The 26306-nt window shown below is 54.0% G+C and overlaps 2 protein-coding genes across 10 annotated transcripts; both read left to right on the top strand.

Moving 5' to 3' along the window:
- The first annotated feature begins 2296 nt into the window (after positions 1-2296).
- Nrbp2 (nuclear receptor binding protein 2) lies at positions 2297-8562 on the top strand. 2 transcript variants are annotated; one of them, XM_006989312.4, is made up of 18 exons: positions 2297-2638; positions 3043-3165; positions 3235-3336; positions 3432-3521; positions 3691-3731; positions 3831-3925; positions 4049-4072; positions 4142-4225; positions 4307-4362; positions 4443-4538; positions 4954-5086; positions 5199-5301; positions 5398-5448; positions 5523-5658; positions 6448-6501; positions 6590-6653; positions 6745-6800; positions 6888-8562. In XM_006989312.4, exons 1-18 carry the CDS (start codon positions 2510-2512, stop codon positions 6954-6956), a joined length of 1506 nt encoding a protein of 501 aa, XP_006989374.1. In that variant the 5' UTR covers positions 2297-2509; the 3' UTR covers positions 6957-8562. The 2 variants fall into 2 exon arrangements, with proteins under 2 accessions (XP_006989374.1, XP_042120634.1); XM_042264700.2 differs by lacking the exon at positions 2297-2638 and having other exon boundaries at positions 3467-3521.
- A 6430-nt stretch (positions 8563-14992) lies between these two features.
- On the top strand, positions 14993-26220 carry Puf60 (poly(U) binding splicing factor 60). 8 transcript variants are annotated; one of them, XM_076556155.1, is made up of 13 exons: positions 15057-15129; positions 16640-16757; positions 18628-18729; positions 20794-20889; positions 20995-21084; positions 21955-22005; positions 24054-24215; positions 24292-24384; positions 24515-24728; positions 24812-25002; positions 25133-25268; positions 25455-25690; positions 25776-26220. In XM_076556155.1, the coding sequence occupies exons 2-13, from the start codon at positions 16755-16757 to the stop codon at positions 26073-26075; spliced, it is 1674 nt and encodes a 557-aa protein (XP_076412270.1). In that variant the 5' UTR covers positions 15057-15129; positions 16640-16754; the 3' UTR covers positions 26076-26220. The 8 variants fall into 8 exon arrangements, with proteins under 8 accessions (XP_006989365.1, XP_006989367.1, XP_006989366.1 ...); XM_076556156.1 differs by having other exon boundaries at positions 15074-15129; positions 16640-16896; XM_006989303.3 differs by lacking the exon at positions 16640-16757 and having other exon boundaries at positions 14993-15129.
- The last annotated feature ends 86 nt before the right edge of the window (positions 26221-26306 follow it).

Raw genomic sequence — 26306 nt, 5'->3', positions numbered from 1 at the left:
TCTGGAGCAGTGGCTGAGGAAGGTGACTAAGAGCATTCTTCAGGCTTCTGCCCCATGCCAAATGTTGGATTCCAGAGCCCTCCCTAAATCCAATGTCTCAAATAAGGCCATTCCCTAGGCATTAGGTTAGAATGCACACATCCGTTTGACCTGTGACTGGCAGAAAAGGGAAAGGAAAATGCACTGAGGCTCGGCTCAAATGTTGCCACTTCAAGAGTCCCTTTGAACCACCCACCTAACCTTTCATGCATCCTCTCCCGCACATCATCGCTCACACCACTGATGAGGGCCTGGTGTGTGCTGAACACTGTCCGTGGCACCAAGAGCAGACACTCTACCCTTGCCACTCTCCAGCATGGACAGATGAAGCAGAGCAACACGTGCGGGTCAAGTGCCAAAGGTCAAGTGCCAAAGGTCAAGTGCCAAAGGTCACGGGAAAAATTGTGCGGCTGGGGAGGAAAGGAGCTGTGCAAAGATGGAGCCCAGGAAAGTCTTGTCTGAGAGATGACACTGGAGTCAAGACCTGGAGGACGGGGACTCAAAGGATGACAGAAAGTGTATTCTGTGCATAAGACACAGTCGGAGCAAAGAGCCTACAGGGATGGGCCTGTCAAGTCCAGCGAGCAGTCAGAGCCCAGGGCAGGTTTGCCCACCACAAAGGCTGCTTATGAACAACAGTGGTGAGGCTGGGCATGGTGGTGCGCACCTTTGATCCCAGCATTTGGGAGGCAGAGGCAGGCGGATCTCTGTCAGAGGCCAGCCAGGTCTACAGAGTGAGTTCCAAGACAGCCAGGGCTGTTACACAGAGAAACCCTATCTTGAAAAATCAAACCAACCAAAAAACAAAACCAACCAAACAACGCCCCCCCCCCCAAAAAAAAAAAAAAAAAACAGTGGTGGCAGAGGTCATGTGGGATGGAGCCTAAGGGAAGCCTGTGTGGGCATCCAGATGCCCTCTCCCCGATGATTCTTAGACAATATGTGTTTCTGCCATCACTAATGTATGAACACCACTAGCCTTGGCGTTGTGGATTGTTTTTACGATTTATTTTATATGTCTATAATAGTGAGTGACTGCATATATGTACGTGTACCACTGTGTGTGCTTGGTACCCATGGAAACCAGATGAGGGCATCAGATCCCCTGGAAGTGGAGTAACAGGTAGTTGTGAACAGTCTTGTAGATGCTGGGAATTGAACATGGGTTCTCTGTTAACGGATGAGCCATCAGTGTTGTGGGGTTTTTAATTGGGTTCCATCTGTAGTCTGAACCCTCAAGAGGCTCTGCTAACACTGTGTGGTACAAGGCTCCTCATCATTTACATTCTTTGCGCAGACTCTCCAGTGCGGCTAGGGCCCCAGTTTAAAAGACGTTAATAGGTGGATCCAGGGACTTGGGAATTAATTGTCTTCCAAGCATTGGCCCTTTTCTGGTTTCTGTGGGCAGCCCTTTTTCAGATTAGGATGGATAGGCCACCAGGACCAGCTGCAGCATTCTGAGCAAGCTATGCTAGAAGTCAGGAGCAGAGGGAGCAGAGCTGGTCAGCGCCCAGCTGGTGTTTACTTCCGGACGGCAGGTTATGGTCTCTATATAGCTAGGAGGGCAAGTGTGAGAGTGAGGGTGGATAAAGGTTTTTCGGGAATTCTGCTGGAAGTGGCAGGTGAGACGTGCTCCGTCTTCGTGGTTCCACTGCTTCAAGGGAGCCCACAGTGGAAAGGAGAGGGTCACATGGGGGCGGGGGAAGAAACTTGCCATTATGCAAAGTGGGCTTATTCACTGAAAGGGAAGCACGGAATTCTGGGACAGGGAGAGACAGGTGGTCAGGATTTAAAGTGCATCCTGTCAGTTTGCTGGTGCATTCATCCGCCACCTCTAGTGGTGCTCTCCTTGTGTTCCCTTGGCTACCGGAGGGGAGAGCTGGTCCCACTTCTGAAACCTTACGGCCTCCAGCCACTGAAGTGCCTGCCCCCAAATGCCCTTGACCCTTGCTGCCCCATCCAGGCTCTCGGACCCTCTCCATTGGGCCGAGTTCAGGACATATGTGATAGGATGCAGTGCAAAAAGAACTGGCTCCGAGGGTTAACCAGAGTGGTTCCCGAGGAGGCCAGCCACGGCGGCGTGCTGCGCACGGAGAGCACAGCTCCTAGGATAGCCTAGGAGAGGCCTCCGCAGGAATGGGCGGTGCCTTTGAGGGGCGCGTCTCTCCGGGGCGGAGCTTTTGGGGGGAGCAGGCGTGGTCTGGGTGGACGAGGCGTGTCCGGGGCGGGGCTCTGCCGCCCTCGGTCGAGCTACTCTCCAGCACCGGCCCGCAGAGGCGGCTCCGGAGGGGCGGGGCAGCTCCTCCCTCGGGTCCGCTGCGAGCCCGCACCTCCCAATTTCCCGGAGCCGAGGAGGGCTCGCGGCGGCTGCTTCGCTGGGCTCCAGGTTGGGCTGCCGGGCTCTGGGCCAGGGCGGGCGGGAGCGGAGCGACGGCTTGCGCGGAGGGCGGCGGCCTGGGCCCGCCGAGCCATGGCGGCCCCGGAGCCGGCGCCGAGGCGAGGCCGGGAGCGCGAGCGGGAGCGGGAGGACGAGAGCGAGGACGAGAGCGACATCCTGGAGGAGAGCCCGTGTGGCCGCTGGCAGAAGCGGCGGGAGCAGGTGGGCACGGGTGCGGGTGACGCTGCCGTCCCGTAGCCTAAGGCTGGAGGCCACGGGGCCCGTGGTGCCCGGGCAGCCTGACGGTCTCCCCTGACGCCCTGGTGAGAAACCCCCGTTTCTTGAACACCGGTGTCATCCTGGGACCACCTCCACGTGCCTCTTGGACCCCCCCGCTACCCCTCTGGGGATCGTCCCTAGCCTCTAAAACCTGCTTCACATCCTGGTCCACCCCTGGACACGACCCCTATCCTTCTAGGGGGTAGATCCCCAGCCTCAGCACCCCCAGCTCTCACACTGAGCTGGGCAGAGCTGGCAGCACATTCATGGTTGGGGGAAGGTTGTGACAGGGACCACGTCCACACCCTGGCTCTATTCGTACCAAGACACACATCCTTCCCACCCAGGTGAACCAAGGGAACATGCCGGGGATCCAGAGCACCTTTCTGGCCATGGACACGGAGGAGGGGGTAGAAGTGGTGTGGAACGAACTCCACTTCGGGGATAGGAAGGCCTTTTCGGCCCATGAGGTGAGGCCTGTCCATACCCCCTTTGCTCCATGTCATGATTGCCCCCCCACGACCATCCTCCTTCCCTAGGAGAAGATCCAGACCATGTTTGAGCAGCTGGCGCTGGTGGACCACCCCAACATCGTCAAGCTGCACAAGTATTGGCTGGATGCCTCTGAGGCCCGCGCGAGGGTGAGCTAGGGGCGGGTGTAGGGCGGAGTGAAGCCACAGGCTGGGTGGGGCAGCATGGGGACCCACCCGCAACGGCGGAGCCCGCCTGCCCGCAGGTCATCTTCATCACAGAATACGTGTCGTCTGGCAGCCTCAAGCAGTTCCTCAAAAAGACCAAGAAGAACCACAAGGCCATGAACGCCCGGGTATGGGGAGTGGGCTAGGGACTGAAGGGAGTCCGGCAAAAACTTAGGGACAGTAGTGGGGCGGGGGGGACTCGGAGTGGCCGCGGGACAGGAGCGGGGTAGCGGGCGGGCTCCGCAGGCTCAGCAGCCTTTTGGTGCCCACCCGACGGAATCGTGCGTCCGCTGCCAGGCCTGGAAGCGCTGGTGTACGCAGATCCTGTCGGCACTCAGGTGAGGACCTGGGCTTGCCCACGCGCTTGCCCCCTGCCCCGCACCTTTCCGGTACCCTCTGACCCGGTTCTTCCTGCCTCCCTCCCTCTATGCTTGCAGTTTTTTGCACGCCTGCAGTCCCCCCATCATCCACGGGAACCTGACCAGTGACACCATCTTCATTCAGCACAATGGCCTCATCAAGATCGGCTCCGGTGCTGGCGAGGCGGGGCGGGACAGGGGGCCGGGTTGGGGAACCTGCGGGAGCCCAGGGCAGAGACTGCCCAGTGTGCCAGCCTGCTGACGCCTGCTTTTTCTCTCCGCGTTGGCCATTGCAGTGTGGTACCGCATCTTCTCCAATGGTGCGTGGGGCCTCTGGGGTGTGGGGACCATGGAGAAACTGGTCTGCTCAGCCCCACGCTCTCCCTTAGCACTTCCTGATGATCTACGGAGCCCCATCCGCGCTGAGCGGGAGGAACTTCGAAACCTGCACTTTTTCCCACCAGAGTACGGCGGTGAGTCCTTAAGGGGCTCTAGGGCACCTGACCTGCTGGCACATCCGACTGACCAGCCCTGCCTTGTTCTTCCCATTTCAGAAGTCAACGATGGGACTGCAGTGGACATCTTCTCCTTTGGGATGTGTGCACTGGAGGTACCCTCCGCTCTCTGCCTAGCCTCTTCTCCTCTGGGCTCCACCCCATCTCACCATGTCCAATCTGTCCCTGTACCCAGATGGCTGTACTGGAGATCCAAGCCAATGGGGATACCCGGGTCACAGAAGAGGCTATTGCTCGAGCCAGGCACTCACTGAGTGACCCCAACATGCGGGTGAGCAGCTTACCTTGCCCCTCTGGGGCTGGCTGCAGGTGCCTCAGCTTGCCCTTAAAGTGCTTTAGGCAGGCTAGAGGTATAGCCTGATCAGTCAGTGCATCTGAAGGTCTACCAGCTGCTGCTCTGAGGCCTACCTGGGAAAAAAGACTTCTGGGAGCTCACAAAGTTCACAAGGGTGAATGGAAGTGGAGCGTGTGGGTGTCTGGGGCCCAGGGCTGTCCTCAAGTTTGCAGCATCAGATGCTGAGCTGCTAATGGGATGCCTTCTCTTCTGTGCATTCATACAGGAAGGCTCTTGCAGCATCACGGGGGAGGGAGGATGTGGTGATTGGACCCGAGGGGTCTAGGGTCTTCAGGGACCCCCTCGAGAGCGAGAGTTTTCCACCCACCTGCCTTTCCTCTCTACCACCTAGGAATTCATCCTCTCCTGCCTGGCCCGGGACCCTGCCCGCCGACCCTCCGCCCACAACCTTCTCTTCCACCGAGTGCTCTTTGAGGTGCACTCGCTGAAGCTGCTGGCAGCTCATTGCTTCATCCAGCACCAGTGTGAGGGGCAGAAGCGCTGGGGTGGGCCGGGAACCTGGGGTCAGAACATAGAAGGGTCTTTGCAGGACCCTTGGCTTGGGTCCACCTCCCTGAACGTTCTTATGGTTCGCAGACCTCATGCCTGAAAATGTGGTAGAAGAAAAGACCAAGGCAATGGACCTCCACGCAGTCTTGGCTGAGATGCCCCAGCCTCATGGACCCCCAATGCAATGGCGGTGAGCAGTGACCACATGAGCCCCCCCCCCTTGCTAGCTGCCTGGCTAGCCTTTGGCCTGACATCCCCCATGTTCCTCCCTCCCACCCTATTCTAGGTACTCGGAGGTCTCCTTCTTGGAGCTGGACAAATTCCTAGAGGATGTCAGGTGAGAGCCGGCGTGAGACTGAGGACGAGCGCTGTCAGGCCTGAGCCCCCAGTTATCCGCTGGTATACCTCTAGGAATGGGATCTATCCACTGATGAACTTCGCGGCTGCCCGGCCCCTGGGACTTCCCCGTGTGTTAGCCCCGCCCCCGGAGGAGGCCCAGAAGGCCAAAACCCCGACGCCAGAACCCTTTGACTCGGAGACCAGGAAGGTGAGCCCCAGCTCCTGCTGCCCTGTCCTGCCTCTCAGAATTGTCCACAGCCACACAATGGGTGCCTTTCCCTGGGCGCCTGTCTTCCCCCACGCCAGTTCTCCTCCAGGCTGCCAGAGACCAAACCCAAGCTGACCCCTTGGTGGAAGCCGTAATCACACTGAGACACCCATGTCCCCCCAGAGGCTCCCGTCTGGCTTTTGCAGCCCTTTTCCCCCATCCTGTTGCACGCCCCGTCCCAGAGGCTTTGGACACCTCCATTCCTCACCTGGATCCAGAGCCATCACCCTCCCTCCCTCCCTCCCTCCCTCCCTCCCTCCCTCCCTCCTTCCTTCCTTCCTTCCTTCCACAGTGCACCTAAGTTTAAGTTCAAAGGCCAGTAGTCAAAGTGTCCTGGATCCTGGCTGCCCAGGGAGCCCCAGCCTCCTGGCCTGCTCACCTTGCTTTTGCTTTTCTGTACAGTCACATCCTGGGACACAGCAGTTCTCTCTCTCTCTCTCTCTCTCTCTCTCTCTCTCTCTCTCTCTCTCTCTCTCTCTCTCTCCCTCTCTGTCTCTCTAACACCTCAGTGCTGGTGCAGTGAGATGAGCTTTCTGGACTTCCCTTGGAGAGATTTATCATTTGGGGGGGTCTCTGCCGATCCTTCTGGGCTCCTTTGCTAGGCTCCTCAGACATTTGGTGTATGTGCTTGGCTGAGGAGCCAATGGGGCGAAGCTACCATCTGTGGGATTATGACTGAACGCCTCTAAGCTGTGCACACTGTGGCTCATACGGCTTCCCTGCCCTCAGGTGGTCCAGATGCAGTGCAACCTGGAGAGAAGTGAGGACAAGGCCCGGTGGCACGTGAGCAAGGGCCCTGGGCGGGGCGAGGGGAGAGAGATGGGGAGGTGTCAATGCTGGCTCCACCCTGACCACGCCATCTCATCCACAGCTCACTCTGCTTTTGGTGCTGGAGGACCGGCTACATAGGCAGCTGACCTATGACCTGCTCCCAAGTAGGCTGATAGGGGGGACCCGGTGGTGCACTGGGACTCACGCAGGCTCTGGCCGGTGCCACAACTCATTTGTCCTATGTCCTCTCTTCAGCCGACAGTGCCCAGGACCTCGCCGCTGAACTAGTGCACTATGGCTTCTTGCACGAGGTAGGCGGGTATACAGCAGGTTTGGAAGGGTGCAGGGGTGGGCCGAACTGCCCAGTACTCCCATGCCTCCCTACCCATCCACTGCAGGACGACCGGACAAAACTAGCAGCCTTCCTGGAGACCACCTTTCTCAAGTACCGTGGGACACAGGCTTGACCTTCCCAGGCCTGGCAGCCCAGCAGGGATACCAGGGTTCAGGGTTGTCCACTCGGCAAAGAGCCCCATACTGCTCAGAGCTGCCTTCTGCCTGTGTTCCCTGGAGCCAATGAACACAGGCCCTGCTAGTGAAGACACCGCCCCACCCCACCCCCAGCTTTCTGCAGCAGTCAGGGTCCCGGGGGTGGTGATGGAGCCCCAAGCCTGGATGGGAGTAGAGGATACAGGTCATTTAGGGGAACTACTCCATCTGTTATTGGACAACAACCATGCCTTCAGGTGACAGAGAAACCCAGGGGAGGAGGCCGAACTCAAAAGTAATAGAGCTCCTTCAGGTGTCGGACACAAAATTGGGCATGAGGCGGACTAGACCTGGTTGGAGCATCAGAGGTTAGGGAGCTTAGAAGAGTTGGACCCATGGCCGGCAAACTCGCTGGCCCCACCCAGACCAGTCCCAATCCCGTGCAGACCTGCCCTGAGTCCTCTCTCCGATCTTCCACAAACTTGAGACCAGGACCTGTGTCCTCCCCAAAGTCCTCCAGCAGGGTCTTTCTGGTCTTCATTCCTGAGGGCTCAGAGGTCAGGTGTCCTCTGCACCTCCTCCCTGGGGAAGTTGTGTGTCAGAGCTCAGAGGCTGTGGGCTCCTGGCTCCCTCTTTCTCCCCAACCCAACTTATCTCAATCTTACGCGTTTCAAAGTCCTGATAGATACTGCCCCTCACAACCACCCTGATTTCTTGGTTCTTGAACTGCCTGTCTTCCAACTTCAAATTTAAAGTCTTAAAAATGTTTTTAAACGTATGTATACATTTTATGCCTTCAAGTTCCTTTTTAAACACTTCTTTGTATGTGAAACCAAGAAAGCTCACTACTGTGTTATAAATAGTTCCACATTGCTGCTGTCACACTCATGCCAAAAGTAGTGGCTTGGGACAACGCAAACACAGTTCTGTACATCAGAAGTTTGATACCGGCTCTCACTAGATTAAAACCCGGGCATCAGTGGCTAAGTTCCTTTCTGGGAAGTGGGGGGGGGGGGTTGGGTGGGGGGGGGCTCACCTCCTGCTCCTTCACGCTATTGGCAGGAATTCACTCTCCTGCCGTGGTAAGGCAGAAATTCCTACTTTTTTACAGCCGCCAACTAAGAGCCCTTCTCAGCTTCTAGAAGCCACCAACTTTTCTTAATTCTCCTTCCACCTGCAAGACCAGCAGCGTCAGGTTGAAACCTCTCTCATGGACTAGGTGTCTGGTTTCCCACTGCCTGGAAGGTTGGGGCCTTTTGTGAGTAGGTTGGACCCACCTAGATAATCTAGAATGCCGTCCCTCTCAGGGCCTGTAGATGGATCACACCTGCAGAGTACCTTTTTCATGGAGACTAGTCATCCCGGGTTTTGGTGCTTGGAGAATGGGCGTGGGCACAGGCAGGGGTGGGGGCGTGTTGTGTTGCCTACCATATCATCTTAACCAAAACCTAAACCTAAAATAAAGCCTATTTGTCATGGGACACTTAATAAAGTGAATGAACACTTGATTATGCATGGTCTGACATAGCTTATTTGGAAAATCCATAACAGATTGTACAAGTGATTAAACTGAACTTGAAAGCATCAGTGCTGTGCTTTATCTTGTCTCTGTTCAGCTTATCTTTAGAGATAAGATACTGTGTTGCCACGTAGCCCGGCTTGCCTGGAGCTCAGTATCCAGACCGGGCCTCTGCTGGGTTTATAGGTGTGAGCCATCATGCCTTACTGCATATTGTTTTAGAAGTAGAGTTGTTGGGGGGCAGTGTCAATAGTAAATAACGAATATAGTTGTCTACCCTGATTTTCCACGAATTCCAGTCTCTTAGCCTCAGCCTGGAACTCACGCCGTAGACCAGGCCTGCCTCAAACTCACAGAGATCTGCCTGTCTCAGACTCCCCAGTGGTGGCATTAAAGCTGTGTACCACCATGCCAGGCCACAAGCATGCTTTTGGTTCTGTTTTTTGGTTTTTTTCATATGTTAGGTGTGCCCACATGGCAACTTGTAGGGCTCATCACCTGCCCACCCTCTGCCCACCCCAGCATCATCCAAGTTTGATGGGCATCACAGCTGTCTGAATTTTGTAGTGTAGGTCTCCGCAAGGAACAAGGTGTCCTAGGTTGTATTTTGTTTCTTGCACAACTTTTTGTTTTCTCTGAAGTTAATAATTTTCTTTTTTGCTTAGTTTTTAGAAAACATTCATTTTGGTGTCGTGTGTGTGTGTGTGTGTGTGTGTGTGTGTGTGTGTGTGTGTGTGCCATATCACAGAAGGAGGTCAGAGGGCAATCTGTGGGTGCTTGCTTTCTTCCCACCATGTGGGTTCAAGGGACTGAACCCCGATTATCAGGCTTGGTGGCAAGCCCCCATGCCTGGAAAGCCCCTCACCATCTCTCCTCCTTAGTTTTCTGTATGTGTCTGCCATTAAGTCATCATGGGGGTCCTCTCTCAATATTTAGGACGAAGTACAACTGACCACTATTCCTCCTTTACTGGCTCTCCACTGTGAGGGCCTGGTGCCTCAGGCTGCTTGTTCTGCATGGTGGCTCAGTTGCTGGCATGTGTCGTCCTGCACCAGGATTCTACTGCATGCTGTTTTCTTTTCTCTGGGTCCCATGCATTCCTCTTCCTTTATTTTACCCCCCTCCCCACCCTGAAAAGGTACATCCTTCAAAGTGCCCCAGAAAAACACATGGGAAATTATGGAATCTTTGCCTGTGTGTCCTTATTCTAATCTTCTACATGACTGAAAATGTACCGAGGTACAAGAAGTTTGCTTAGCTGAAAACCCTTTCTGCTCAGGACGCAGGGTGTCAGGTTACGTACATTCTTCTAGTTCCAGGAATTGCCATGCTTCTGAATTCTGACCTTTGTGTAAGAGCTCTTCTGTCTCTCCTGTCTTTGCCTGCTGTTTTGGAAATTATCAGAAACTCACCATTGGAAGAAGAAGAGGAGGAGAGGGATGAGGGGGAGGAGGAGGGAAAAATGACATTTTAGTAAATTGTTTATTGACTTCTCTATTTCCTAGATAAATTATTGAGATGTACATTTGTATTTTCTATTGTTCTACATTTATTTATCATGTGTTTATGTGTATACACTTACATGAGAGGGCTCAAAGGCAGAAGTGAAGACTTTTTTTATTTTCTTATTTTTTTGTTTTTAACACATCTCAACTGCAGTTTTCCTCTCCCTTCCGTCCAGCCTCCCCAGTCCCCCAGATCCACTGTTCCTCTGTTTCCCTTCAGAAAAGAGCAGGCTTCTCGGGGATATCTTCTGAACACTGCATAACAAGATATAAGACTAGGCACAAACCGTCATATCGGGGCTAGGCGAGGCAATCCAGTAAGAGAAAAAAGGTACCAAGAACAGGCAAAAGAGTCAGACACCCCATTCCTATTGCTAGGAGTCCCACAAAAACACCAAGCTAACAACCATAACATACATGCAGAGAACCTAGCACAGACCTATGCAGGTTCTGTGCGGGCCGCTTCGGTCTCTGTGAGCCCTGATTGATCCGGTCTCTGTGAGCCTTGATTGATCCGGTCTCTGTGAGCCCTGATCCGGTCTCTGTGAGCCTTGATTGATCCGGTCTCTGTGAGCCCTGATCCGGTCTCTGTGAGCCCTTAGGAGCCCTGCTTAGTTGATTCTGGGGACCATGTTCTCCTCGTGTTCTCCACCTCCTCCGGCTCCTACAATTCTTCCCCCTCTTCCTCAGGGGTTTCCCAAGTTCCAAAGGGAGGAACCTGATGGAGATCTCCAACTTGGGCTCTCTCTCTCTGCCTAATGTTTGTTTGTCTGTGGGTCTCTGCATCTGCTTCTATCAGTTGCTAAGGGAGGCCTCTCTGATGACACTTGGAACAGGCACTGATCTGGACTTCTGGCTGCCAGGGTGGCCTCTGGTAGAGCAGGGAGACAAGACTTATTTTCAAAAACAACTCTGTGAAATCCTGGGGTTCAGATGTTTTACATGAGCAGGACTCAGAGGGGGATATTGCCTATCGGCAACTCTAAGAACCTGGTCCAAGCTGGGCGATGGTTGCACACACCTTTAAAATCCCAGCACTTGGAAAGCAGAGGCAGGAGGATCTCTGAGTTGGAGGCCAGCCTGGTCTACAGATAAGAGTTCGAGGACAGCCAGGGACACACAGAGAAACCCTGTTTGGAAAAAACAAACAAACAAACAAACAAACAAACAAACAGCTAACACTGAAACACTGGTGTTTACAGGCTGTACCACCCCTTTAGGAATGGATACAGGTCCTTCGGAGTGACAATAAATCAGGGACAGGAGAATCAGAGTAGGGGGCAACCGTGTTCTGGGCCACGCTGTGACAGGCATTCAGAAGCTGCTTTTGATAAAAATCCTTGACTCTTCCTTGACTCACAAGGTATCTAAAGCAGCCAAATGCTGTTACCATGCAGTCTAGCCTTGGCTAGTTCTTTTAAAAAAGACGGTCTCAACATCTCAATAAGTTTTAAGTTTTTAGCAGCTTGCCAAAGATCTTTTTGGAAAGTGTTGTACATTACTATCAATGGAAGCTGCCACCAGAGGGTGGTGCCTGGGGTTCCCCCTGGTGGTGGTGGTAAGACCCAGCCCACTCAACACCCTGGGTGCGGGGTGGGGATTGGGTGGAGGGGTGTTGGCCTCCATTTTCATGGGCTGGTAAGCCCATCTTGTTCTAAATCTTGGGGAATATTGACCAATGTGATTATTACAGTTTCTGTTTTCTGGTACTTTTCAATTTCTTTCTTTCTTTCTTTTTTTTTTTTTTTTGGTTTTTCGAGACAGGGTTTCTCTGTGTAACAGCCCTGGCTGTCCTGGAACTCGCTCTGTACACCAGGCTGGCCTCAAACTCACAGAGATCCACCTGTCTCTGCCTCTTGAGTGCTGGCACTAAAGGTGGGTGCCACCACCAGCTGGCTTTTTTTTTTTTTTTCTAAGATAGGATCTCTTTATATCTGGCTGTCTTAGAGCTTGCTTGGAACTAAACTACTTGGAAAGGTAGACCAGGATGGCTTCCAACTCATAGAGATCCGCCTTGCCCCTGCTTTGAGTGTTGGGATCAAAGGTATTTGCCATTCACATACAGCTGAATTTTATTTTTCAATCTATGAACTTGCTCGTTTTCAGATTTGTTTTTCGAGACAGGGTTTCTCTGTGTATCCCTGGCTGTCCTGGAACTCACAGAGATCCTCCTGCCTCTGCCTCTCGAGGGCTGGGATTAAAGGCCTGCATCACCACCACCTGGCTTTTCCTTCTCATTAAGAGAGAGCAGTTATTATATTGTTTATTTGAACTGTCATAACAGATACCACAGACCTGGACCTGGTGACTTGAACAGCAGAAATTAATTTTCTCAAAGCCCAAAGCTAGAAATCTAAGATCACAGTGAGCCGGGTGGTGGTGGCACATGCCTTTAATCCCAGCACTCAGGAGACAGAACCAGGAGGATCTCTGTGAGTTCGAAGCCAGCCTGGTCTACAGAGGGAGATCCAGGACAGGCTCCAAAACTACACAGACATACCTTGTCTCGAAAAACTAAAAAAAAAAAAAAAAAAAATTCACTGAAGCTCTTCCCTTGATATTGATCAAATCTCCACCCCATGTCCCTTATCTGTCTGTATGTGACTGTCTTAAATTTTTTCCTTTTTAAAAAAGATGTATTTATTTTATTGTATGTGTAAGAGTGTGTTATATGATATTTTGTTTGTGTTCTGACAAATAAAGCTTGCCTGGAGATCAGAGGGCAGAGATAGCCACTAGTTAACCATAGAGGCCAGGCAGTGGTGGCACACACCTTTAATCCCAGCATTTGGGAACAGGAAGCAGGAAGATCAGGAGCTCAAGTCCACCCTGGGCTACACAAGATTGAATCAGTCTAAAAGAAATTCAGAGCTGCAGACGGTGGCTCACACCTTTGATCCTAGCACTTGGGATGGCCTGCCTTTGATCCCAGCACTGTATCAGAGATCCACCTGTCTCTGCCTCCTGAGTACTGGGATTAAAGTGTGTGCCCACCACACCATTGGGCTCTTTTCAATCTTTTTATTGGGGAGGGGGTGGTTTTGACAGGGTTTCTCTTTGTAACAGCCCTGGCTGTCCTGGAACTCACTCTGTAGATCACGCTGGCCTGGAACTCAGAGATCCCCATGCCTCTGCCTCCAGAGTGCTGGGATTAAAGGCATGCCACACCGCCTGGCCGAATTTTTTTTTTTTCTTTTAAGAAATCTCATTGGGTGATCTTTATGTTCTTTTTTCTTTTTTTTAAATCTTTGGTGATATTGCTTTCTCAGTTTTCAGTCTTATTCTTCTGCTTCCTTTATTGCTTCGGTTCCTTCTGTCTTATTTCCTCATCCTCTTTTGCTTGGCGATTCTGGGCTGGCTGGCTGGCTATGCTTAAGAATGAGATGCTAAGCCGGCTCTCAATGCTTCTTTTCCAGAGTGGAACTAATTTGCAGCCACTGTTGGCAGAGCCAGACCTTCTAGCACCATGTAGTAGGAGCAGAGGTCTTGAGACAACTACGTTTTTGTTTTTCCCTATTTGCGCTTTTCCAGAAAATTCCAGACACAACCATTAAAAACCAGACTGCTGAAGCAGCAGCGCCCACCCTCTCCAAAGCATTTCACTTCTCTGTCCTCTGAAGCTTTGTTTTCCATATAGCTCCTGTGTAGCAGGAATCTTAGAAGGTCTTATTAATAAAAAACAAACCCAGGAGCTAGATATTGGGGTGAACACTGGAAGATCAGAGAAGCAGAACAAGCCACAGCCACTTCACCTTGCCAATTCCTCAGCTGATCCTGTTTCCTCAGACTGGATGCCTCTCAGCTGAACTGTGCTGCTCAAAAGCCTAAAAGCTTAACCAGCTCTGTTCCTGGTCCTCACGCCTTACATACCTTTCTTCTTCCTGCCATCACTTCCTGGGATTAAAGGCTCTTGTTACCACACCTGGCTGTTTCCAGTGTGGCCTTGAACTCACAGAGATCCAGGCAGATCTGCCTCTGGAATGCTAGGATTAAAGGCGTGTGCCACCACTGCCTAACCTCTATGTTTAATATTATGGCTGTTCCATTCTCTGACCCCCAGATAAGTTTATTGGGGTGCACAATATATCAATCACACTCGTATGGTATGAAAGGGACTTCGGAAGGAGAGGAAAATATTTTGCCTTATTTTGCTAGAGATCTCTAAAATTTTCAGGGGTAGAAAACAGAATGGCTACGGGAGCAGTCGAAGGTGCCTGAGCTTACAGATGTGGTGTCTTGCAGGCCAAGCCTTAGGGTCTTGGGACTGGGTGCAACTCGAGACAAATATCAGGACAGCTCCTCCTCACAGAGCAAGGATGAACATACAGATTTAAATATAGCTCAGAACTTGGGGATCAGCGTACATATTATGCCCACAGGACTGTATCCAAGGGATGGGCTGGGGAAATTATCTCTTGGGTCCATCTGCATGTCATCGTTTAAGGAGGCTACTCTCTCGCTAGGAAAGAGATGGTGTTTCCAAATAAATGCGGAGTCCTGACTTTGAAGACGGACAATACAAAGACGATGCATCAGTCCTTTTGTCTCTTGTTTCAGCTGTCTATGAACAATCAAGGAGGAATCTGCCACTCTTTTCAGCTGCTTTCTGCGAGTGGACTCAAGTGAAATAAGGGTGCTGGTAAAAGGGGCACGTGGAACTGAGTCAAGAATGCTACCTGCCCGGCGGTAGTGGCGCACGCCTTTAATCCCAGCACTCGGGAGGCAGAGGCAGGCGGATCTCGGTGAGTTCGAGGTCAGCCTGGGCTACAGAGCGAGATCCAGGACAGGCACCAAAGTTACACAAAGAAACCCTGTCTCAAAAAAAACAAAAAACAAAACAAAACAAAAAGAATGCTACTCCCACACTTCCGCCCCGCCCCGCCCCCGCCCCGCCCCGCCCCGGCCGCCCCTCTCCGCCCCGCTCCGTTCAGTCCTACTCCGGTGCTTTAACTGCCTGCTCCGCCCCGGAAATACGTCCCGGTCTCCGTCCACGTAGCTAGGGAAAGGTCTATCGCGAGACTTCCGCGTCCGGCGCCCAGATCGCGCGAGACTGCGGAGGGAGCGAAGGCTTGTGGCGCGCGCGGCGGCCGCGACAGACGCAAGATGGCGACGGCGACTATAGCTCTCGTAAGTGAATCTCTCGCTGCCGGGGATGGCCGTCAGCTAGTGGGAGTGAGTCGCGGGCCCGGCCAGGGCGCGGAGGGCCCCTGGGTGCGCGGCGGCTTGATCGGGCCCCACACGGATCCTTTTGTGGCCCTCCGGCACGCGGGGCGGGGGCGGAGCGGGCGCGCGCCTGCCGCGGCTGTGGCTGTAGCTTCCGGCTGGAGAAATGCAGTTTCCGGCAGCTGGGCGGGGTGGGCTGGCTGCAGGCGCCCCCAGCTGAGTCTCCGCGGGGCGGTCCTCGCTCTGTTGAGGCTGGACGACCGTCATCTAGGCGGGCGGCGGCACCAGGGAGCCGTGACCCCGGCTCCTGGCCTGCGCGACTGCGCCCGTGTTGGGGGCGCGGAAGGGGCGGACCCATGGCATTTGCTCTGCGCGGTGGTGCACAGAGAAGCGGGTTTCCGATTCTGTTACCCCACGCGGGAGGGCAAGGACATCCTCCCACATCTTTCGAGCAGTCATTCTGTCCCTGGCTCTGTTGGAGAACCCGACAGTCAGTGCCGTCCTTGGTCGCAGGTCTTGTGGGCATCCTAAGACTTTGCAAACCCCGTGTCTTGTGCTGGCGAGCCTTGACCTGCTCTGCTCAACGTGTCCCCTGGCCAGTCAGGAATATTCCGGGAGTGTCTGCCCCAGGTCTTCCTCCCCCACTTACTTTAGGAACCACTTATCTCTCGGCCCTAACCCCACTGCAACCCGGCCTTTTGTTAACTGCCACCCTCACCCAGAGGGATGGAGCCAAGGTCTGAGAACACTTAAGCAGGTGACTGGAGTCAGGACTGGTAGGGTCAAGTAGTATACCCAGGCTGCCATTGCTTGGCCCTAGCTGGGAGCTGCACCCTCACACTTGGAAAGGGGCACTTGCTACAGCTTGTGATGGATAGATATAGTGTGTGCCAGTCACATCATGGGTGACTCTTTTTTTCTGGTTTTTCAAGACATGGTTTCTCTGTGTAGCTTTGTGCCTTTCCTGGAACTCACTCTGTAGCCCAGGCTGGCCTTGAACTCACAGAGATCCACCTGCCTCTGCCTCCCAGAGTGCTGGGATTAAAGGCGTGCGCCACCACGGCCCCGGCTCCTGGCTGACTTTTTAAGAGATCATGCTCTGCTGCTTGAAGCTACAGGAGCAAATGGTCTTTGTGTAGAGACAGCCAGATGGTTGAGTGTTTGGCGACTGTCCTTAGGGGGCTGTCGGATTATAGAAGAGAGGGGGACAAAGTATAAGATACTTTGAACAGCACTGGAGGAGAGTGGATGCCTCATCTCTGAGTAACCCCCAGTATTCATGCAATACTGAAAGGTTAGCTGGGGGGGGGGTCAGCTTGGTGCCAGACAGGTAGTGTCATTGTGGAGATGGGCTCGAGATGGACATGGGCAGTTAAGTCTTACCATTGAAGCAGTTGGAATAGTCTTTGTCCTCAGTTGACTATGAGGCCCCTAGAGTTGTCTTTTTCTCTTCCTTGTTTTGCTGCATCCACAGTGCTCAGTACAAGCCTGGCTACCCAGGAAGCAGCACTGCACCAGTGAAGGGACCTGAACAGATGGAAGACAGCGTCCTGCAGCCAGTCCCCTTCTAGGGCCTGACCCTGCTGTCAATGGTACTAATAACTGCTAGAACCTGTGGCTCACTTCCCAGAGACTAAGGGACTTCATGGAAGATGGTTCTGTAAATCTTCGATGCTGCCTAAGAGCTAGGCCATGCCCCTGCACGAGAGGAGCTTGAGGCCTAGATTTTAGGTGATTTGCCTCAGGTTATTTAACGTGTTTTGTAATGGAAGTAACTAACTGTTCTGAGCTGGTGAAGGGCAGAGCTTGGCTTGTGCACTGGAGACCTCCGCAGCACTGTCCCTCAGGGGGCTTCCCCTCTCTTGATGCACCACTGCCTGGTGTCGGGGAGCACTGTGACTGCAAGGCCTCTGTTTCCATTGCCCAAGGTGACAGCCTGTGACTGTTAGGTCTTAGACCTGGGACAAAGGGCTAAGATGCATATTAGTGATTAGCCGGGATAACAAATGATAGTTTTCTCTAGGCTTTCCTGGTGACTGGTTAGAACAGAATTCTAGATTGTTGGAGAACTCTCCACCATGGTAAATGGGCTAAATTGGGTGGTTTTCCTTTCCCTTTCTTTCCTGTCCTGTCCTGTCCAGTCCTGTCCAGTGTCCATAGGTGAGCTTTCCCTGGAATGCTCATATGCTTTGTCTGCTGCTTTCAGCACTATCCCTGATCCTGGGTGGCTAGTAATTTGGAGAGGCAGTAAGTTATACATGTGCCCCAGATTCTCATTTCTCACTGGTGTCTGGCTGATGCCTGAAGCATGCTTCCACTGTGGGTGGTAAGAAGCAGCTTCTGTTGTGGATGCCTGTGTGTGCCACGGGACTCACCTTTCCTTTAGTTGACTCTGGGATAGCATTTCTAAGTCACGGTGGAGCTGAGCTAGGCAGTAGCGCAGCACTGGTGTTTGTAGCACCAGGAGCAGCTCCAGGTACGTGCTGGGCCGGCCACACATAGTCTTTGCAATATCCAGGCTGTGCTGCTGTCTCCCTTCAGTAGTCTGATGACCTGAGAGACCCCCTTTGTCCAGGTTGGCCAGCCTCTGGCTTTGTCTCCAAGAATGGGCACAGTCCTCTCTGTGTTTTGATACTTGTGGAGCGTGTTCTTGAGCTGTAGTGTAAGCACATTCTGACTTCTGTTCACACTGCAATCTCTGAGAAGTTGGGGTGGATTTTAGGGCCTGTCCATCACATCCTACTCCTTATACATTGCCCACTTCTATCAAGGTCTGTCGGGTGGCAGGGGCTACTCCACTAGGGCATATTAAGAGCTGCATATTAAAGGGCTGCCTTTAGACAACAGTGTGCTATGTTTCCTCTGGGGTGGGTCTTACCCAGTGTAGAGAGCTAAGTTCCCAGCTGTCTCCTAGGACAGCTTTGTACTTTGGCTGCTGGGAGTAGGAAGCCTAGATTGAACCAGAGCTTGTGGAATTACTGGAATAAAGGTTGAGCTTAGAGGCCTGGCCCAAGTATGTGTAGTTAGTGTCTGATGGAAGCAGTGTTCCTGCTGCCTTGGGAAGGATAGGAGGATACAGCCAGCTCGTCACCCTGTCATCTAATCTGGCTCAGTCTGTCAGCAGAAAGGGGTGGCTTTCCTTGGCCTTGGGCTGGAACACTGCTTGCTCTCTGTCCTTTTCTTTTTGTCCCTTCCCGGGAGACTGTCAGCTTGCTCCAGCTGCTGCTCTGCTTTATGTCCGAAGCCTGGGTGGCTGCAGATGTGCTGGCAGGGTAGAGGGTCTAAGGGCAGTACAAGGTGCGATTGGTGCTGGTAAGGAAGACATCCTCAGCCGACCTTCTTAAGCCCTTGCCCAGCCTCCCTTGTTCTAGATGGGGAAGGCAGCCTGCAGCTTTGGAAGAGGAGAGGGTCTGGATGATGGGTTTCTACATGACTGTTGTGACATTTCCTTCCTGCCTGCAGCAGGTCAATGGCCAACAAGGAGGGGGGTCCGAGCCTGCGGCAGCAGCCGCAGCAGCAGCGGCGGCAGTGGTGGCAGCAGGAGACAAATGGAAACCTCCACAGGTATTAACCATAACCTTCTTTTCCTTTCCGTCGTCAGACCATGCATCCTTGGGCCTAGAGAGACCTGACTGGGGCAAGCAGGACATGTGGTCGGGGAAGTCCAATGAGCAGCCTCTGCCTTGCCCTGCCCCCTCCTCAGCAGGCTTCTCTTCGCCTCTTTTCTATGAGAGTCCATCTAGCTGAAGCCTGGCAGCAGGGGGAGGAGATGGGATGATGGGAATAACTACAGCCTAGCCCTCGGTGGTGCTGGCTTTGAGCCATTAGCATTGTGCAGAAGGATGGGGCCCGTTTCAGAGTGGCAATGGGCAATGTTGTGTCTAGAGCCAGAAATGGGGATTTCCATTTTTAGCTCTTTGTTTTCATGTAAGTAAAACAACAACATGTAAATCAAAGCACACGTGTCTTAGGGACACTCCCCCCCCCCATGCTTCTCTGGGCTTATTGGTGGGTGTGGATGGATTTTTTTCTCTAGTCACTGGCCCATGGGAGTAAGTCTTCTGAGACGTGAAGCTGGGCTCTGTTGTTACTAGGTGATAGGTTCTTTATTCCCGCCTCCACAGAGTCCCACAGGTTTCAACAAGGTAGTGTGGTGGCCTCTGACTAGGCCTCCCAGGCACTGGGTGTGTGCGTGTGCGTGTGTGTGTGTGTGTGGGGGGGGGGGCAGGCAGAGATGTTGGTATGCAGCCTGGGTCTTGGGAAGTTGTGGGGGCTAAAGCTCTCTGTCCTGACTGGCTGGCCAGTATGCCATTTGTTGGTGAGAGAAGGGTCTTTTGTTCACTAAGACAAAGAAGAGATTGAAAAGTTTCTAGGGGGCTGAGAAGAACTGGCTTTTATTTCCATGGTGACAGCCTACTCTAGTGTCACAGCCTCCTAGGTCTGGGGCCAGCTGAGAGGGCAGAGGACAGATCTAGTATGAGCCAGACTGCAGGCCTTGGTCCCATCCATTGCCAGCTCTTGAGAGACTTTGGGGTCTTGGGACTCTCCCCCAGGGGGGTCTTATAAGCTTCCTGCCTTTTGACCTTTGACCAGAAACTCAGCACTCTGGCATCCGTGATGGGGTTTATGGGTTTTGAGTCAGGCAGACCCTACCTGCCTCCTGTGTACTTCAGTCCTTGCCTGTTACTCCTATGCTGAGGGCCACCTTCTCTGCTGTTTCTCTCAAAGGCTGTGTCTGAAAGCCTAGAAGTCTCACCAGAGGTATTTTGAACTGCTTAGATACGTAGACTGGCTCTGTCCCTTACACACTGGGCTTTCCCTGCTTACATGGCTGTTTCCCTTTCCTGCAAACAACTTGGAAATGGCATTGATAGGAATAATAATGTAAACACAATTCTGGTAGCATTTCATTATGTCTGCAGCAAGTGTGAAGCCCTCCCTAGCCAGTCCCATGTGTTTTACATTCATTTGGCTAGGGTCCTTGCTTTTGGTGTGCTGAACACATGTATGCCATGCAGGAGTGTTAATCGAAATGGGATGGAGCCTCTTGGAGGGCTCATAAACCAAGGAGAAACACTTACCTTCTCGGGGAGTTGTGTAGAAAGACTGTCTTGAGGGCCCCAAAGGGCATTATTGGAGGGAGGCCCTTGCCTTATTCCGGCGTGGCCCGAGGCCCTCGAAAGGGCTGTTGAGGGAACCAAGAGGCTAGAGTGCCAGGTAGCCTGTAAATGATGAATCTTCAATCCTGGTTCTGCTCTCTTGGCTCTGGAGGACAACAGAGGTTGGCTATTGGGACAGAGACTCTGGGGTCAGATTGTCAACAAGGGGGTAGTAGGCACACTGCTCTCCTATGATAGTTGCATGAGGAGGCCATTGTACTGCTGGCCCTACAGGGTACCTGCCTGGTTGAGTATGTCCTACCCATGAGTCAAGCCTGTGACGGGAACCTAAATGGGGATAGCAGTGTCTGAAGGGAAGGCCTGCATCCTAACCAGGCAGGAGGTAGCTTGTACCGGGGCTTGTTTTACTTTGGTTTAAGAGTCTAGAGATATAGAGGGCCTGTGGGGTTTCTGGAACATAAGAAATTTGGGGTTTGCTGCTCAACAACTCCCCTGTTTCCTACTCCAGGGCGCAGATTCTATCAAGATGGAAAATGGGCAAAGCACAGGCACCAAGCTGGGGCTGCCTCCCCTGACGCCCGAGCAGCAGGAGGCCCTCCAGAAGGTGAGAGTGCACCTCTTGGGCACAACTGCTCAACTAAGATTGGTAAGGGAGGCCACCCCCCTGCAGACTGGGCTCCCCAGTGCTCCTCACTGCCATCTCTTGCAGGCCAAGAAATACGCAATGGAGCAGAGCATCAAGAGTGTGCTAGTGAAACAGACCATCGCGCACCAGCAGCAGCAGCTCACCAACCTACAGGTGAGCCCCACCACCCTCCTGCACGCCACTGCCACTATCTTGGGGCTGGCTCTGCTGGAGGTCCTCCTGCCCAGCTTGGGCCAGGAAACCTCCACTGCCCCTCCCCATTACCTCCACCGTCTCCTCCTCTTCTCTGCCTCCTCCTGTGCCTGTGGCCGACTGCCCCCAGAAGGTGTTATCACTCTCAGACTCTCAAGATTCATTCTCTGGACCACCAGGGTCCTCTCTGAGGCATGAGTGGCCTGGCCTTTCCTCCTGTTGCTTGATAAGGCCCTTCTCCACCCCCTCCCCACTCCTTCTCTGTAGCTCCGCCCAGTTCTCCTTCTTGGTCTAACCACTGGTGCCTCTGGGTCTCTACCACACCCAGGCTGTGCACAGCCATGGTGGCAGCATGTAGGTTGTGATCCTCCCTGCCCCTGTGGTCAGGCCTTTATCCCCGAGGCCCTCGGCCGAAGGGGCAGTTTAAGGGTATGCTCCACTGGGCCCTACTCTAGGCTGGAGGCTGTGATATCTGTGGGAAGAAGCCTGAGTGAAGCTGACAGGTTCCTGGGCCTTGAGCCTTCCCCATCCCCAGGTCCAGCCCTTAGACGTTCATACTGGCTGTTCACTGTGCTCTGTCCATCCCTCTCCTCCCTTCCTTCTGCCCTCGCCGGTCTTGCTGCAAAGGCTGTGGGCGGGGCACCTGGGGCTCTGAAGCCCCCCTGGGCAGGTGCCAGTGACCAGCCAGAGTGGCCAGCAGTGTGGGAAGGCAGGCGGGCCTCCCTGGCAGGGCGGGGACTCCGCGCCTTGCTGCTGTCCGCGTGAGGTGTTGACGAGAGCGGGAGACTGCTCGGCTCCAACAGACTGAACTCTGTCTTTACTGTCTTTCAGATGGCAGCAGTGACAATGGGCTTTGGAGATCCTCTCTCACCTTTGCAATCGGTCAATAGAAATGCTCACTTCTTCTGGGGCTCATGTCCTTAGTCAGGGCTAGAGGGGGGCAGTGCAGCCCACTGCTGGGGACCTTGCTCCCCTGGCCGGCCCTGCCCGCCAGCTCTGGACGAGCACAGCAGAGCGCCAGGCATGGTGGGGCCAGTGGTGTGGGCACTCACCCCGGGACCGCCCCTGGGGAGGCCTCCATCTGCTCTGAGGGTCCACCTTAAAACTAACCGGCCAGGTAACTGCGGAGGGCAGCCGCGGCAGCCAGCCAGGGAGGGTAGCTGCCAATGCCAGGCTCATCTGTGCCTTGCCACCCCATGTGGGGGATGTACCTGTGGGCCTCCAGCTCCGACAGTCTCCAGGCTGCCCGGGCTCTTGGGTTGGGGTCAGGCCCCCTGATAAGAGAGGGGTCCTAACTGTGGCCCCATCATACTCTGGAGGGAGGATGGATGGATGGGGTGGGGGCTGGGGGCCTGAGTGAGCAAGAGAGGGAAGGGCAAATAACAACTTGGGTCACAGACCTAGCTCTCAGCAAGGGGTAGAGGTCATGTGGCCATGACTGCAGTAAGCAGAGGAGTCTGGGAAGGAGATGGCTCTTCCTTGCCCAGAGGCAAGTTGAAGTGGCCAGGCCCTATCCTGGGGAGATCCTATGGGAAAGACATGGCCCTTTCTCTGGGGTATCCATCCACTTGGAGGGCCATCCCTGGATGAGTTGCCCTCACATTTGAGACATACTCTGTCTACTCTGGGAAACACCTGTCTGAAAGGGAGCTGTTGACCCTCTGAGGAGTCCCGGGAGATGTGGGCAGAGAGACCTGTAGTTGAGTAGTCTCACCTTGAAGGGGAGACTTAATACTCTCTTGTCAACTGTGACCTGAAGGACAGATGTGGCTTCATGTCTGTGTGGGGCTTAGAGAAAGGGTGGCTCTATCCTTGAGGCCCTTCACCTGGGCAAGAGCCTGAGGCTTATCAGGAGCCAGTTTGAGGGAATGACCTCCAATTCAGGGAGCTCCTAATGTGAGGAAAGATAGGCCCCACCTGGGTGAGTCCTGTGTTGGTGGACCTTTTAGTCCTCTCTCTTAGGGAGACTGGGCTATTCTAGGCCTGCTAATGTCTGAAGAAGTCAACTGGTCTCTTGCCACTGGGACCTTTGTTAGGGTGAGAGGAGCCCATGTCTGTGTTAAGGATAAGGCCCTGCCTGGCACATGGGGCCCTCCCTGTGGCTCTAGAGCCCCCTGCCTGGCATGTCTATAAAGTGTTGGAAGGAGCCTTTCCCAGGGCATGGGGAGGTCCTTCATTGCAGTGGCCCAGCTCACTGCTAGTCCTGCCAGCTTCCCTGTCCCAAGGATCCCTGAGGCTTCTTCATTGGGTTCTCTGCTGCCTTGTGATGCTCTTACCTGGGCCAGCTCTTATGGCTACAGTCATGTGCTCCAAGCAGCTCTTTTTTTGTGGGAGGTGTTGGGATGGGAGAGTGTAGAGCACACTGAGTCCTCACCTATGGTTCCCTGCATGAGCAGCTTGCTCCTTGTTCTCTCCAGAGAGCCCCTGTCTGGGCTCCCAAATTCCTTCCCTGGGATCTCTTCTGGGCAATGGCTGCCCTGTCTTCTGCCACCCTCTCTTCTGGCCTCCATGCCAGTAGGTGTCTCTGGCTTGGACAGCTCCTCCTTCCCTCTTCTGTCCCAATACTTGGCTGGACTAGTGGGAGGATCTCCCAGCCTAGCCCAGGTACCTGGCCCCCAGACTGGAGAAGTGGGCTGAGTTACAGGGCATTCAGCCTTAGCTTCTGACCGCCTGTCAGCTCTGCTGCCACAGTCTGTCTGGGACCTGGGTGGGCTGGGTACTTCCATGTCCTGCTGTTGGGCCTGGCCTTACTTGGGGTGGGGTCCTGCTGACCCCTAAGCCCTGGCTGCAAGGGCCCAGCCTGCACTTGACTGCTGCGTGGGGAGCCCTTCCCACAGCAGAGTTGGGTGGGTGGGCCAGGACGGGAGAGGGCTGCTGAGTCTCCTGCCTTCCTGACAAGCCAGTGGCTCTCTCCTTCTGTCCTGCTGCAGATGGCAGCTCAGCGTCAGCGGGCACTGGCTATCATGTGCCGAGTCTATGTGGGTTCCATCTACTACGAGCTGGGGGAAGACACCATTCGTCAGGCCTTTGCTCCCTTTGGCCCCATCAAGAGCATTGATATGTCCTGGGATTCTGTTACCATGAAGCACAAGGTAAGGAGGTACCCCAGTGCCCTAGCCTGCCCCCCTATCTGCTTTCCTGGCCTGACAGCATCTCTCTGTGTTTTAGGGCTTTGCCTTCGTGGAGTATGAAGTCCCAGAAGCTGCACAGCTTGCTTTGGAGCAGATGAACTCAGTGATGCTTGGGGGCAGGAACATTAAGGTAACAATAAGAGAGTGTGGTCTTGGACCTGTAGCTGAGAATGCAGGGAGTGCTTTGTGTACTCACATACATACAAGCAGTCACCACAGGCCTAGGCTGATGGTAGACTTTGTTCTTGACCTCTTTTCAGGTGGGCAGACCCAGCAACATAGGACAGGCCCAGCCCATCATAGACCAGCTGGCTGAGGAGGCTAGGGCTTTCAACCGCATCTACGTGGCCTCTGTACATCAGGACCTCTCCGATGATGACATCAAGAGTGTGTTTGAAGCCTTTGGCAAGATCAAGTCTTGTACGCTGGCCCGGGACCCCACAACCGGCAAGCACAAAGGCTATGGTTTTATTGGTAAGTTTGGGGAAAGCCAAGGAGAAGAGGGAGCCCCCCTGGTACTGGGGCCGGCCTTCCTCACTGCTCATCCTGCCCTGCAGAATATGAGAAGGCCCAGTCGTCCCAGGATGCTGTATCGTCCATGAACCTCTTTGATCTGGGTGGCCAGTACTTGAGGGTGGGCAAGGCCGTCACACCCCCCATGCCCCTGCTAACACCTGCCACGCCTGGAGGTCTCCCGCCTGCTGCCGCTGTAGCCGCAGCTGCAGCCACAGCCAAGATTACAGCTCAGGTACGAACTGGTGCAGTGGCGTGGGTGGACAGTGAGTGGGTGGACAGTGAGTGGGTGGACAGGCCCATTGATCCTTCGGGGGTGGAGATAGCCAGACTAGAAACTGACTGTGGTTGCCTTTTGGTTGCAGGAAGCAGTGGCTGGAGCAGCAGTGCTGGGTACTTTAGCTACACCAGGACTAGTGTCCCCAGCGCTGACCCTGGCCCAGCCCTTAGGCGCTCTACCCCAGGCTGTCATGGCTGCCCAGGCCCCTGGAGTCATCACAGGTGAGTGTGAGTGGGTCAGGCTCTCCACCGTTCTTTACCCCTCACCTCGAGGCTCTGTCTTCAGCTCCCCAGCCCATACTTACTTCAGTGTAAGACTTGAACCCAGGGCAGGCTGGCCATAGCCAACCAGCTCTCTGCTCCTCAGGGAGGGTGTATGTGTGACTGTTGAACTTGGTTTTGCTGCAGGTGTTACCCCAGCCCGCCCTCCCATTCCTGTCACCATCCCCTCTGTGGGAGTGGTGAACCCCATCCTAGCCAGCCCGCCAACACTGGGTCTGTTGGAACCCAAGAAGGAGAAGGAAGAGGAGGAGCTGTTTCCTGAGTCAGAGCGGCCAGAGATGCTGAGTGAGCAGGAGCACATGAGCATCTCAGGCAGCAGTGCTCGGCACATGGTCATGCAGAAGCTGCTCAGAAAACAGGAGGTAGGTGGGCCGGTGCCGGTGCCTCTCAGGGAGAGGGGGTAGAGTGTGCTTGACAGGCCACGGCATTCAGTCTCCTTTCTCACAGTCCACAGTCATGGTTTTACGCAACATGGTAGACCCCAAGGACATCGACGACGACCTGGAGGGAGAGGTGACAGAAGAGTGTGGCAAATTTGGTGCTGTGAACCGAGTCATTATCTACCAAGAAAAGCAGGGCGAGGAAGAGGATGCAGAGATCATCGTCAAGATTTTTGTGGAATTTTCCATGGCCTCAGAGACTCACAAGGCCATCCAGGCCCTGAATGGGCGCTGGTTTGCTGGCCGTAAGGTGGTGGCTGAAGTGTATGACCAGGAGCGTTTTGATAACAGCGACCTCTCTGCGTGACTTTGGCCTCATTGCCTGGACTTGCACTTACCCCTTACTTCCTCTGGGTTTTGTAGAGTGTTAACAGTGGTGTCCCTGGGACCAGGCACTCTGCCCAGCCCATGCTGTAGTGTACATAAAGGTGCAGATACTGCTGGCCCTGAAATCCCTGTCTTCAAGTTGGTCCCTTGCCCCAGGCCTGTGTGGGATATCTTGTCTGCTGCTCTGTTGACAAGGCACCAGAGACCAGAA

The sequence above is a fragment of the Peromyscus maniculatus genome, chromosome 20 (genome assembly GCF_049852395.1).
Source record: "Peromyscus maniculatus bairdii isolate BWxNUB_F1_BW_parent chromosome 20, HU_Pman_BW_mat_3.1, whole genome shotgun sequence".
Classification (NCBI taxonomy): domain Eukaryota; kingdom Metazoa; phylum Chordata; class Mammalia; order Rodentia; family Cricetidae; genus Peromyscus; species Peromyscus maniculatus.
The sequence above is the reverse complement of the archived record's forward strand: the minus strand, read 5'-3'. Positions and strand labels throughout refer to the sequence as shown.

What these genes read in the sequence shown, in the direction of transcription:
- Nrbp2 (XM_006989312.4), top strand. Translation starts at nt 2,510, where the DNA reads ATGGCGGCCCCGGAGCCGGCGCCGAGGCGAGGCCGGGAGCGCGAGCGG. An exon ending in TTTCCCACCAGAGTACGGCG is followed by an intron (nt 4,226 to 4,306) that starts GTGAGTCCTTAA and finishes TTCCCATTTCAG; the next exon opens with AAGTCAACGATGGGACTGCA. An exon ending in TTGCTTCATCCAGCACCAGT is followed by an intron (nt 5,087 to 5,198) that starts GTGAGGGGCAGA and finishes TATGGTTCGCAG; the next exon opens with ACCTCATGCCTGAAAATGTG.
- Puf60 (XM_006989303.3), top strand. Translation starts at nt 15,106, where the DNA reads ATGGCGACGGCGACTATAGCTCTC. An exon ending in CAGCCAAGATTACAGCTCAG is followed by an intron (nt 25,003 to 25,132) that starts GTACGAACTGGT and finishes TTTTGGTTGCAG; the next exon opens with GAAGCAGTGGCTGGAGCAGC. An exon ending in AGCTGCTCAGAAAACAGGAG is followed by an intron (nt 25,691 to 25,775) that starts GTAGGTGGGCCG and finishes CCTTTCTCACAG; the next exon opens with TCCACAGTCATGGTTTTACG.